The sequence below is a fragment of the Hemicordylus capensis genome, chromosome 5 (assembly GCF_027244095.1).
Source record: "Hemicordylus capensis ecotype Gifberg chromosome 5, rHemCap1.1.pri, whole genome shotgun sequence".
Lineage (NCBI taxonomy): Eukaryota > Metazoa > Chordata > Lepidosauria > Squamata > Cordylidae > Hemicordylus > Hemicordylus capensis.
Genome location: NC_069661.1, coordinates 259,436,825 through 259,449,303, shown reverse-complemented (window position 1 = coordinate 259,449,303; position 12,479 = coordinate 259,436,825). Strand labels below are relative to the sequence as shown.

At 66.1% G+C, this 12,479-nt stretch overlaps 1 protein-coding gene across 1 annotated transcript in view; it reads left to right on the top strand.

Annotated features, from left to right (window-relative positions):
- SND1 (staphylococcal nuclease and tudor domain containing 1) overlaps positions 1-12,479 on the top strand; it is a 182,837-nt gene that overhangs the window by 159,509 nt on the left and 10,849 nt on the right. Inside the window, exons 17-19 of the mRNA XM_053253263.1 lie at positions 7,010-7,198; positions 9,421-9,562; positions 11,768-11,891. Of these exons, the coding sequence (XP_053109238.1) occupies positions 7,010-7,198; positions 9,421-9,562; positions 11,768-11,891 (455 nt within the window). The remainder of the gene's footprint in view (positions 1-7,009; positions 7,199-9,420; positions 9,563-11,767; positions 11,892-12,479) is intronic.

Sequence of the window (12,479 nt, the reverse complement as noted above, 5' to 3'; positions counted from 1 at the left end):
GATGCTGGCCTGGGGGGGCCCGCCTGGCCCTGCTCCAGTGGACTCTGCCGGGGGGAGGGGGCGGCGGAGAGGGACCGGCCCCCTGGGCTCGTGTGGGCCTGCCCAGGTGGGGACTTGAGCTCTCGCCTTGGCCAGGCTGCCTCCAGGGTGGACCTCCCGGGAGTTTGAGAAGGCAGGGGCTGTCTCCAGGGGACCCTCAGGTGAGGTGTGCCCTTGGGGCATGTGCAGAGTGTTCTTCCGTCAGGACTGCCTCTCCACGCCACTGCTTTTCTGCCAGCAGCACCAGCCCCACAGTGTGGCAGGCTGGCCGGCCAGCAGGGCGTGGCGGCCTTGTGCCCCAATGGGGAGACAGCCGAGAAGCACCCAGCCCCGGTGACCCCGGCGGCAGCGGCAGGAGCTGCCTCTCGCAGGAAGCAGAATGGAGGGTGGGAAAGGGGGCGATCCGGAGCCGCCGCCGCCGCCTCCTCCTCCCTCCCCCGCAGATGAGGGAGCTGGGCCACCTCCCAGCGTGCAGAGTGCCTGAGAGGGTGGCTTTGCACCTGGGCACAACCCCCGGCCCCCCCCCCCCGCCGGCCCCCAGAGCGCTTCCATAGCCACTGCCTGCTCTGCTCTCCCTGCCTGACGCCTCTCACGCCGCGGCGGCTGCAGCAAGCAGAGTGTGGCTAATCGGAACTGATTTCTGGAATTAACATTTCCTGGGACTCGCGAGCTGCTTTTTCTCTGCCTGGTGCTTGTACTGGCGTCTCTGGCCAGGCCCCTGGAGGGGAATCTGGCGCCTCCCTCTGCCCCGGGGCAGCGGGCACCCTTTCAGAGGGCAGGCCCAGCTGCCCCCGAGAGGCGTCTCCCTTCTGCTGCTCCCGCCCCGGTGCCTGGACTGGGCTGCTGCTGCTCGGGGCTCCTTCCGGGCCTGGGAGGAGGAGGAGGCGGGGGGGGCACTTGGACCCAGGCCCTGCCCTGCCCCCAGCTGCCCGAGGAGGTGCAGCTGCCTCTGCTTCCTGGCGGCCGCCTGGGTTGCTTCTCAGCAGGCTGCCCTCCGTCGGGCCGAGCTGTGCAGTGAGCTGCAGGCCGCACGGCTCCCGTGAGCGCTGGGCGGGGAGAGGGGAGCCAGCCCAGCAGCCTCCTTGGGTGCCGCCCCCCCCCGGCCCGTTAGGAGGGGCCACTGCTGCTGCAAAGCGTGTGGCGGGGGGGGGCTCCTTCGGCCTCTCTTGCTGCTGAGTGCTTCCCAGCAGTGTGACCCCCACCCCACCCCACCTGCTGCCAAGGGCCACCCTGGGCGGATGCAGGGCCCAGTGGGGGGGGGGGCAGAAGCTCAGCCAGCAGCTCTGCTGGCCCCCCAGGCACTGCCTCGGCCCTTTCCGCCTGGCCTGAGCCTTCCCCAGCCCGGCTTCCCGTTCAGCTGCAGCGGAGCCTGGGACCCCCTGTGGCTCTTCCCGGTGGGGGGTGGGCAGAGCTCCTGGCCTGCACTAGCGAGGGAAGTGGTGGGGCGCCGGGGGGCGGGGTAGAAAGAAGGCCGGGGGTGCAGGGCCCTCTGGGGGTGGGGGGCAAAAAGGGGGCAGTCCAGCCAGCACCCGGCCTGCCCTTTGGAGGAGGCCGCCTTGCTAGCCGCCGGCCGGCCTTCCTCCTGGCCCAGCCCAGCCCAGCCCAGCCCAGCTGTGCCCCAGGAGTAAGTGGGGCTGGGCCAGCAGCTCAGTCTCCAGGCCGGCATTTCCACTCTGGAAATCAGAGAAGGGAGCAGGGAAGTCTGACCCGCAACTTCAGCTGACTGGGAATCAAGACAATTTATGGGCTCTCGGCTCGCCTGGGTGTCGTAACTCAGCCGGGCACACGGCCGCCTCTCCTGCCGCCTGACCAGGGCCGGGCGGCCAATTTCTTCCTGGGCATCGAAATCACCTCTGCCCCCCTGGAAGAGCCCCAGCCCCTGGAGGGAGGGGTCGGGTGAGTGGGGAGGCTGGTTGGGGTGGAGGAGGCTGCTAGGATGCTTCTCTTCCCCCAGGAGGGAGGCATTGGGCCTCTTGCCACCTCCACCAGGAGGCGGCCAGCTGCGGTTGCTCCGGGGTAGTGGTGTCACACTCTGCGCATGCCCTGGGGCACTCAGCCACAGGGTGCTTCTCTCCGGAGCCGCCTCCAGGCAGGCTCCGATTCCCTCTGGCTGCTCTGCAGAGAGATCACCCCATCTCCTGCCTGTCTGCCTGGAGGGGCCCGGCCAAGAAGGGGCTCTGCCCTGCCCAACATGGCGGGTCCCTGGTGGGGTCTTGGAGCATTCAGCAGAATCAGGGTGCCAGAACGGCCCCTCTGGGGGGAGGACTGAGTCACAGGCTGGGAGTGGAGTTGGAGGGGGCCCCCCATCCCCCCCCCCGCACTCCATTCTGGGCTCTTGGTTAGTACTTCCCTGGCCGGCTTCAAGTGGCTGGACTCCTCTAGCCAGGATGCTCCTCCCAGCCTGGCAGCAGGTCCAAGTGAGGTGAGCCGGTGGGGGGGGGTGAGCAGGGCTGCTGCCTCCACCCCCCACCGCTGCCGCCTCTCTGCTCCAGCCCCCAGCCGGCCGAGCTGCTCCGGGTGCCGCCACCTGCATGCCTGGCCGCCTGCCACGCTGAGCTGGTGCTCAAAGGGCCCTTTGTGCAGGCCCCTCCAGCGGGCGGCCGCCTTCTGCGGGTCCCACCTCCTGGCAGGGCTCCGTGGGGCGGCCATTTAGCAGAGCAGCCGGGGGATGCGGGGGCAGCAGCCGACGAGGGGGGCTTTCGTTCCCAGGGCTCTGGGCCTGCTGCTTCTCTTTGCCTCCACTGTGTGCCCCACTGGCCCCACCGCTCCTCCGGCCGGCAGGTGGGGCAGGCCTGGGGGGCCTCCTGCTGCATCTTTCCTTGGGGGAGCTGCTGCTGCTGCTGCTGCTCAGCCAGCCCCTCTCGGGCATTTGCTCCCCGGAGCCTCGGGCTTCCTCACCCAAGCCATCCTTCTTGGAGCCCCAGCTCCGCTGGCTCCTCTCTCTCCCGCCCCCCCCCCCACTGCCTGGAGGCTGGCCCTTGGTCAGCAGGTCGAGCTTGGCGGAGGCGGGAGAGAGAGGAGCCAGCGCAGCTCCAGGAAGCAGAGGCAGCTGCGCCTCCTTGGGCCTCTCCCCCCACCCCCCACACCCCCCACGCTGCTGCTCATCCTGCCCGGTGCTCTTCCTGGAGCCAGGCTCTACACACACAGACACACACACACACACACACGTGTCTCTGCTCTGTCACAGTCTCCTTGCTCGCTTGTCTGATCAGCAACCTTGACGGTCTCTTCGGCTTCCCGGTCTGTCCTGATAAGATAACAGCCCGATAGGCAAGGGGCGCCGCGTGGAGACACGGACAGGAAGAATCAATCATTTGTCCCTCACCGGCGCACGGGGGGTGTGTGTGTGTGGGGGGGGCTGCCTCCCGTGCCTGTGATCCGCCGGCAGAGAAGCGCGCTTGCCTTTGGGCTTCCGGCCTGTGCCGGCAGGAGGCGCCTGCAGTGCTGATCCCTTGTTGGCAAACCCCCAGACCCACCTGGGAGCGGAGCGGGCCGCCTTGGCATCCACGTCCGCACAAGCCCGGGCTGGCCTGCCCCTTCCTGGAGGCCTCTGCATTGGGGGCCACACTCCTCCCTGGGGCCTGAGCCAGAGGTGGCCTTTCTCCTCCTGGGTCCTGGCCGGCCCACACCAGCCTGTGCACCTGGGGGGCCACGGACAGGGCGGCAGCTCCCCAGGATGCTTGGCCTGCTGGTGGCTGCAGACCCCCTTGGAGGGCAGTCCCCAGCTGCAGCCGCCGCCCCCTGAATGGGGCTGTGAGACGGCACAAGCGGCCACATTCTGACATGTGGCCGGTGTGGAGGAAGCGGCAGGAGGCTGGCCAGAGCCTCATGGGCAAGATCCGGCCCAGGCCTTGTTGGTCCCGACTGCAGGAAAGCAGCCGCCTTCGGCCTCTGGCCCCCTTGCCCCACACCCCGTCAGCAGATCCCCACTGCGCCCCCCACTTCCTGGCGTTCCGTTTTGTGATGTTCCCGCTGGAGCAGAGAGGGGCGCCAGCCGGGGCTTGGATCACAACCGCCCCCTTTGGGACTCCCTGCACAGCAGGGCTGGGGTCAGCACGTGATGGGGCCTGGGTCTTTGGGGGCCCCTCGGCTCAGCAGCCAGCAGGAGTCCTGGCAGTGGGGCTGGGTGTCCTTTGCCTGCCCGTCTGGCCTGGGTCGCTCCCTCCCTTGAGAAGAAGCACGGGCTCCGCTTCCGCCTCTCCTGTGCTGGTGCCGTCGGGCTGGGGAGTGGCTCTGCCTGTGGGGCCGGGCTCCGGTGGGGTGGCTGCTGGTCTCTCCGGCCCTGGGAAGCCTGCCCCAGGGCGCGCACCGTGTGCTCCCTGCTCGTTCCGGGCTGCTCTCTGACGGGGCGGGGGCGCTGGCCTTGCCCGCTCCGGACTCCGCCCCCCACCGCCCCATGTGCTGCTGGGTCTCCCTTGGTTGGAGCAAGGCTGTTGCTGCCGGGGCGTCTGTGTTGCGGCTGGATCACCGCCCCGAGGAGCAGGGCACAGGGGGCTCGGGGGCTGCTGGCCCTGCTGGTACTTGGGGGGGGCGCTGGGCAGGCAGCCAGGGGGCATGTGCCTGAGGCCAGCAAATGCCAGCCCTTGGCTCTGGTAGTGTGTGTGTGGGGGGGGGCGCAGCCTGCAGCCTTTCACCCACCCCCCTCTCAGTAGGCTGGGGGGGAACCCACTCAACTCCCTCCTGCGCGGGCTCAGAGGGCCAAGGCATTGCCGAAGGGCTTTTCGTGAGGCGGGGGCCAGGCTGAGCAGGCCCCTTGGCAGCCCGGAGCCTGCTGCTTCTTGTCATGGCCTCAGCAGGCAGGGAGAGAGGCTGCCTAACCCTCATGAATCTGCCCCCGCCCCGGCTCTGTTCAGTGTCTGAGGCTCTGCTTTGCATCCAGTTGGCGGGGGGGGGGGGGTGCAGGCAGGGCTCTTTCGGTAGTGGAGCCCTGCCTTTGGAACTCCCTGCCACTTGAGGCCTGCCTTGTTCTGGTCCTGTTGGTGGTGACTTTGACCAGGCCTAAGGTGGGGGCTTCTTCTCCCCAGGTGCTTTGGCTGCAGGATGGAACTTGTTGCCAGAACCTAAGGGGTATACCTGTGGGTCAAATGGGCCGTAACCCCAAATTTGGCTTAGAATAAGCCAAATCAGGGCATTTTGCTTTTTCTTCTCTGTGTGTATGTCAAGATAGATAGATAGATAGTTGTTCTTATTGGACTGTCTTAATTGTTGTGAGCAGCTTTTGGGGTGAGGAAGTTGCTAAGACTATAGACAGACTCCAAAGAGCTGAGCTGGCTTGTGGGCCGACTAGGCCAGCCCCCCCTGCCCCCCCCCCCCCGAGGCAGGATGTCCAGAGCTGGAGCCCGTAGCAGCTTGTCCTAAGGGGCCCGGCCGGGGGGGGGGCGGACCAGAGGAGGCCGCTCGAGTGGCTCCTCTCCCCCCCCCCCCGCTTGAGAGCCAGGCTGCTGCGTCCTCCGTCCTCTGGTGGGGCTGTGCAGTCAAGGCGGCCTGCATGACTCAGGGCAGGGCAGAAGAGGTTGGGGCCAGCCGCTTGAGCGGTGGCTGCGCCTCTGCGGGAACGCTGGGCCCGGAGTCTAGCTGGGGAGGGTCTACTCGGACTGGCAGCAGCCACTCCTGGGAGAGGGAGGGGGAGGGGTGGCTTGGCTCAGGGCTGCCGGCCAGTAGCCCGTGGAAAGAGGTGCTGGCCTCCCGGGGCCTGTTTGCCCAGCCCGGCCTGGCCCCCTTCGGGCGGCTGCTGTGGGGGGACTCCTCGTGCCTCCTTGCCCTCTGTGGGGAAGTGCTGCCTGCCCGCCCCCTCCCGCTGCCGTGGGGCTGCCGTGCCCGGAGCCAGATCACTGGGCCCAGCCGCCTGCCAGGAAGCCGGGCTCCTCTTGCGCCCTTGTCTGGAAACCTCATCAAATTCGGGGATATTGAGACATCCATTTGATTGCTTAATCGAGCTTGAAGCAGGCTTAAATGAATACAAGTGTTTGTAGTCACGAGGGCGGCGGCGGCGGCGTTGGCGTTTTATGGCCTCGGAGCAGGGCCTCTCCCCGCCACTCGCTGCGGCCGCGGCCGCGGCCAGAGCAGGGAGGGCCCTTGGCCTGGCTGGGCCCCCCGAGTGCCGTGGCCAGGAGCCCCGCTGAGCGCTTGCCCGGGCAGTGGCAGGCAGGGCCCCCTGCCCCCAGGGAGAGGGAGGCTTCAGGGCTGAGCACAGCCCCCCACCCGCCCCATGCTCCGTGTGGGTCGGCGCCTCCTCCCAGGAGCGCCAGCCAGCCAGCCAGCCAGCCTCTCCAGTGGCCTCCTGGGGCAGACCGGCCAGGCAGGGTAGGCTGGGTGGGGGCGTCAGCAGGCGGCTCTCTGGCCAGGCAGGCTCCAAAGCCACCTCGGCCCGGGAGGGTGAAAAAAGGGGGAGCAAGACCCATCCTGGCCTGAGAGGGGCCCCGCTGGCCGCTGGGCAGTCGGAGCCCTGGGGGCCGCCTCTGGGCTGGGCTGCTGCAGACGGGGGCTCCCTGGGCCCCGAGCCTTCCCGCCTGCCAGCTCCGCTGACAGATGCCAGCCGCTGCGCCCTCCGCTCCAGCGCCCGCCTGCCTGCCTGCTTGCCTGCCGGCCGCTGTCCGTGGTGCCGTGAATGAGCTTCGATCTCTCTGCCGGCTCCGTGGCAAGGGCAGCCCCCCAGCAAAGTCGTCCAGCGCCTGATCCCAGGGACCGGAGAGCCCATCGATTTTGAATCTGCTCAAACGCTGCTGCCCTTGGCAGCCCGGGGGGGGGGGGCGGGGCGGGGCGGGGGGAGAGGCTTCCCATCGGTCTGCGAGGCCGGGGGGGGGGAGGAGGGTGCTGGAGCACTTGGGAGGGGGCGGGGAGGAGGGGCCTGACTTGGAGGGGGGTGGGGGGCAGCAGCCTCTCTGCCTGCCTCTCTGCCTGCCGCCGCCTCCCCCCAGCAGCCCCCCCAGGGCTCAGCCCTCCCTCTCCTGCTCTCCTTGCTCTGCTGCAGGTGGAGGTGGAGGTGGAGAACATGGACAAGGCCGGGAACTTCATTGGCTGGCTGCACATCGAGGGCGTCAACCTCTCGGTGGCCCTGGTGGAGCAGGCTCTGTCCAAGGTGCACTTCACCGCCGAGCGCAGCGGCTACTGCAAGCCCCTCCTGGCCGCGGAGGAGGCTGCCAAGCAGAAGAAGGAGAAGGTACGGAGCTGCCCCGTGGGGTGGGGGCTGGAAGGGGGCTGCGACCCTCCCTAACTTCCCAACGAAGGATCTGCGGGGCGGGGCGGGGTGGGGTGGGGGGGACCTGCCCTTGTTGGCCCCCTTGGATGCCCAGCAGCAGGGGAGGCCCCCCTCCCCCCAGGGGCTGAGGCAGCCCTCCTCCTCCCTTCCTTCCCTCCCTCCCCGGGGCCTTGTTGGCACTTCTCAGTGCCCCCCCCGAAGAGATGAGCCAGGCTGTGCCAGGCCGAACGCCCCCCCCCGCACCAAGGGGCATTTCCTCCTCAGGCGAGGCTGCCCAGGCAGGACCCTCTTGCTGGTGGAGATGCCCCTTGGCTGCCACGCCTGGCCCTGGATGGAGGGGGCAGCCAGGCAGGGCCTGAGGCAACCGGTCGGGGTGCCCCCTGCATGGCCACGAGGCGGCAGCCGAGCCACGGGCTCTGGGCGGAGGTGCAGGGGGCTCCACCGGCTGCCGCTGGGCCTGGCTGCACCCCTCTCCTCTCCCCACAGCCGAATGGCCGGCAGGGCCAGGACTTCAGCCCCAAGCAGAGCTCACCCCTCTGAACTCCAGGAAGGGCGAGGGGCGGAATGGCCGCCCCACTCGCAGCTCCTCGTTCTGCCTTGCGAGGGCTTAGGGGGCCCATGTCCGTCCCCCCCCCCGCCCGGCCCAGCTGGAGCCCCTGGAGTCTGGGAGGGGCTGTCCTCTTCCCAGGCCATTTCTGTGGCCTCCTGGGGGCAGGCCCCTCTGTGCTGGGGGGGCCTTTCTGCCCTGCGGGGGCTCCTTCCTTTTGCTCTGAGCCGGAGCTGCTCGTCCGCCCAGAGTCTGGGGAGAGGGAGACTCGCTGGCGCTCGGGGCAGCCCCAGCTGGAAGCGGAAGCGGCCTGGGCAGCCCCTGAGACCTCCAGGGGAGGGTCTCCTCCCCGCCACCGGCCTCGGGCTCCCTTGGGTGTGGCTGGGTGAAGGGCACGGGGTGGCGGGTGAGCCAGAGAGGCCCGTGGGAGTCCCGGCCCGCCTTCCTCGCTCCCCAGCCCGGCCGCCTGGCTTGTCTCCGCGCCCGGCGCTCAGCCGCCCCCCCCCCAGCCACTCGATTGGACCTGACAGGCTGTCGCTTTGCATTAGCGCCCGCCCGGGTGCCGCACTCCTGTGGCACAGGGCTGGGCTGAGGCTGCCACCTGGCGGGGGGGCGGGCACATCTCCTTCTCCCTCCCAGGGAGCCCAGAGCAAGGCAGCCGGGAGGGGGCTTGCTCCTCCACACGCCTGGGCCGGGGGCCCGGGGAGCCTCACCCACCCAGGGGGCTGCTTCCCGCTCCTGGGGCTTCTCCCAGGTGTGGCCCCCCCACCTCCTGGCAGGCTGAGCACAGGGACAGGCAGCCGTGGCCCCTCTGGGACGAGCAGCTGCAGGCCACCAGTCCCTGTGAACCGGGCAAGGAGGCCCCTTTGCAAGCAGCGGATCGGGGCTAGCCGCTGCCCCTCTGCACACCGGCCTTTCCGCCCCCCCAGCGGCAGCGGCTGGGGTTTCCTCTAAGCCTGGGAGCCCTTTGGGCACGAGGGACCACCTTCTAATCCTTTTGACTTGGTAGACCACTGGGGCGGGGGGGGGGGAGTTGGAAAGCATTGTACAGTGTGTTGAATCTCAGAATGTTGTTGCTCATTAGCTTATTTATTTATTTACGGCATTTATTGTACACGGTTATGTTTCCCCCCACAACCCCCCAGTGAGGTAGGTTAGGCTGAGAGACAAGTGACTGGTCCAGGGACACCCTGTGAGTTTCCTGGCTGAATGGGGATTCGAACGCAGGTCTCCCCGATTCTAGTCCAGCACTCTTAGCCACTACACCACACTGACTTGCCCACAAAAACAGGTCTCAAATCAGTTTCCATTGCAAAAGGAACGAGAAGATGGTTTCCTCTCTCGGAGGGCCATCAGAACGCGAGAAGAGCCCGGCTGCTGGATCAGGCCCGAGGAAGCCCGTCCAGTCCAGCCTCCTGCTCCCCACCGTGGCCCCCCAGATGCCTCTGGGCAGCAGCCCCTGGGCACGAGCTGAGGAGGGCAGTCCTCTCTCCTGCCGCTGTGGCTCCCCTGCCACGGGTCTGGGGAGGCCCCTGAGGCTGGAGGGGGCCGAGAGCCCTCCGGCAGGCAGGCGGGCAGGCAGGCGGGCAGAGCTCCTAACCCCAGGGCCCTCTCCTTCCTTCTCCGCTCGCCCCAGGTCTGGTCACAGTATGAAGAGGCCCCTGTGGAGGACGTGGTGATGGTTCCCGAGGAGAAAGAGCGCACGGCCAGCTACAAGCCCGTCTTTGTCACGGAGATCACGGACGACCTGCACTTCTACGTGCAGGATGTGGAGACAGGTCAGCCGGCGGGGGGCGGGGGGGCCGAGAGAGGGGAGAGGAGCTCTGCTGGGCTCTCTGGCCATGAGACGGCGGGTGAGAGAGAGAGGCCCCGGGGCTCCTCTGGGCTGAGGCTGCAGCCAGGAGAGCGTCCATCGCGGCCCTTGCTCCACCCCACCCCACCCCACCCCGTGGAGCTTTCCCGGGTGGGCTGTGGACTCCCCCACTGCCGGGCCCACTGGGTTAGTCGGAGGACCCCTCTGTAGCCTGCTGGGACCAGTTGGCTCAGCATTTCGCAGAGAAGACCATGCGCACCTGGCACGGCTTGGACTCTGCCCTGGCAGCAGGACCTGAGGAGCCACCAGCGTCTGCTTCCTGGTGGATTCTTCTCAGCTGTTCAGCCTGAGGATGTGGATCGGTCCCTTGGAGCACAGGCTCCGTCCACAGGCAGGCTCAGCCCTTGTGCTCTGTGGATCATCTCAGCTGCCCTAGGAGGACTGGGTGGTCCCACCGTCCTCTGCAGAGGACTTGCTTCCTCTCTGCCTGGAACTGGCCCCCTTGCCCGCCCTCTCTGGAAGAAGCCCTCCCGGGGTCCAGCCCAGACCTGTTTCTGTGCAGGTGCCAGCCCCCCCTCGCCTCCGCCGGCTTAAAAGACCACAAAAATTAAGATACAGAAAGCTGAAAAACAGTGCAAACATGGTAACTCTACTGAAAAATTAACAAGCCAGGTTTAACAGGTGCATTTTGAGCCGTTTTCTAAAGGCTGCTAGAGATGTTGAAGCTCTTCCTTTGACTGGGAGTGGCTTCCAAAGTCTCGGAGCAGCCTTGGAGAAGGCCTGGCTGCCATATTTTGCATCAGTTGTAGTTTCTGGACTGTGTACTGAAGCATCACCACACAGAGCACATTGCAATAGTCAAGCCTGGAGGTTGCCAGCATGGGCACCACTGTTTTAAAGTCATTTTCTTCTAGAAATGGACGCAGCTGGAGTATCAGCCTAAGCTGATAAAAAGCACTTCTGGCCACTGTGCCTCAGTCTGATGAACCAGAGAGAGGTTTGGGCCCAGAAGTGCTCCCAAGACTGCATACCTGTTCCTTCTGGGGGAGTGCAACCCCATCCAGGACAGGCAGCTCTAGCCCATCTTCCTGAGATGCCCCCCGCCCCACAATAAGTACCTCTGTCTTGTTTGGATTCATCCTCCGCTTGCTATCTCTCATCCAGCCCATTACCATCAGCAGGCAAGCAAGGGAAGTTATGGTTGATGGGCTCCTTGGAGGAAGAGCAGGATATAAATGTAATAATAATAATAATAATAATAATAATAATAATAATAATAATGCCATTTCCCGAGGACTCTGATATGGAGAAATAGATTTGGGTGTCATCAACGTACTGATAACACCCTTCACCAAATCTCCTCATGATCTCTCTCAGTGGTTTCATGTAGATGTTAAGAAGCATTGGGGTCTCGGGTGCCAAATCTCTGGCAAGTGGTGTGGTTGCTGGTGGCATCCTGCATCTTGCTGTGAGGGCCAGTTCTTGCTTGGAGGGGCAAAGGGGTACTGCTCCCGCAATCCCTGGATCTGCCCCCATCCCGAATCTCCTCCGAAGGATGTGCCTTTTGTTGTGGGGCTTCTCCGCCACCTGCTCTTCTGTTCCTGCCCTTGAACGATTCCTGGAGCCCCAGCAAGGGAGGAGCAGCCTCTGCTGCAGGTCCTGGCTGTTCTGCGGGGTGGAGTTCCCTGGTCTCCTTCATCCTACCCCACTGTGACTGCTGCTACCACCACCAGACTGCCCGAGGGGGGCTGCACGTGGGCACGTGGCTGCTGCCGCCTGGATGCTGGCACAGGGATGTGGGGGCGGGGGCAGCTCCAGGGGGGGGGTTCCCTTTGGCTTGCATGGAGCAGGTCCCAGTGGAGACAGACCTCAGCTGAAACCCCAGCAGGCTGCTGCTGCCACCAGTGCTTGGCCCGAGAGCCGGTGGGCCTGACACAGTCTGACAGGCCACTCGGAGGATCCCGTGGCAAGAGAAGGCCGGCCGCTAGGCTGGCTTGCTTGCTGCACAGAGGAACTTGGGTCTACTCGGCAAGGCTCGGGAACCCTTTCCCCTCCAACCTGACCCACGCGGTATTTGGGGGAGGAGGGCTCCTCAGAGCAGACTCCTCCCGGGCCCCCCTCTGCTTACCTGGGGCCTCTCCCCCCTCCCTCCCTCCCTCCCGGCCTGCAGGAGCGCAGCTGGAGAAGCTGATGGAGACCATGCGGAGCGAGATTGCTGCCCACCCTCCGGTCGAGGGCTCCTACACGCCACGCCGTGGGGATTACTGCATCGCCAAGTTTGTGGACGGAGAATGGTAGGAGGATGGATGGCGGTTCCGGGAGACACGCTGCATTGGGCTGGGTGTGGGTGTGGCTCGGATCCACAGGCAGGAGCAGCTCGTCCCAAAGCACCGGGGGGGGGGCTGCTGCCTCTGCTCCCTGCTGTTCCATTTGCTCCTCTTCCTCCTGCCCTGCCCAGTAGTGGTCACATTGCCTGCAGGCTGGCCATTTGTCAGGTAGAGCTGGGTGGTTAACTGAGCAGCCGCGCGGAGTGGGAGAGAGAAGTGTCAATGGGACTCTGGAAAACAGAGGCAGCTGGGCCTCCTTTGGCGCCCTGCCCTCTGTGGTCCTTAGGATGAACCACTCCTGCCCCAAGGGACCAAGTCTCGCCTCATGACCCTTAGCTCCCCATCAGAGGCAGGTGTGTGCACAAACTAAACAAAGTGGTTCGGTTTGGATTTGCATCCATTTGAACGGAACCATGTTGTTAAAAACCGGTTTGGCCGAGCCAACCAGGCCAGCCTGGTCCGTTTGATCAAACCCGTTCAGCAGTTCAGACAGCCCATATACTTGTGAGGGGAATCCCCAGTTGCTTGGGGCCCTGCACGAGAGCGAATCCGCTC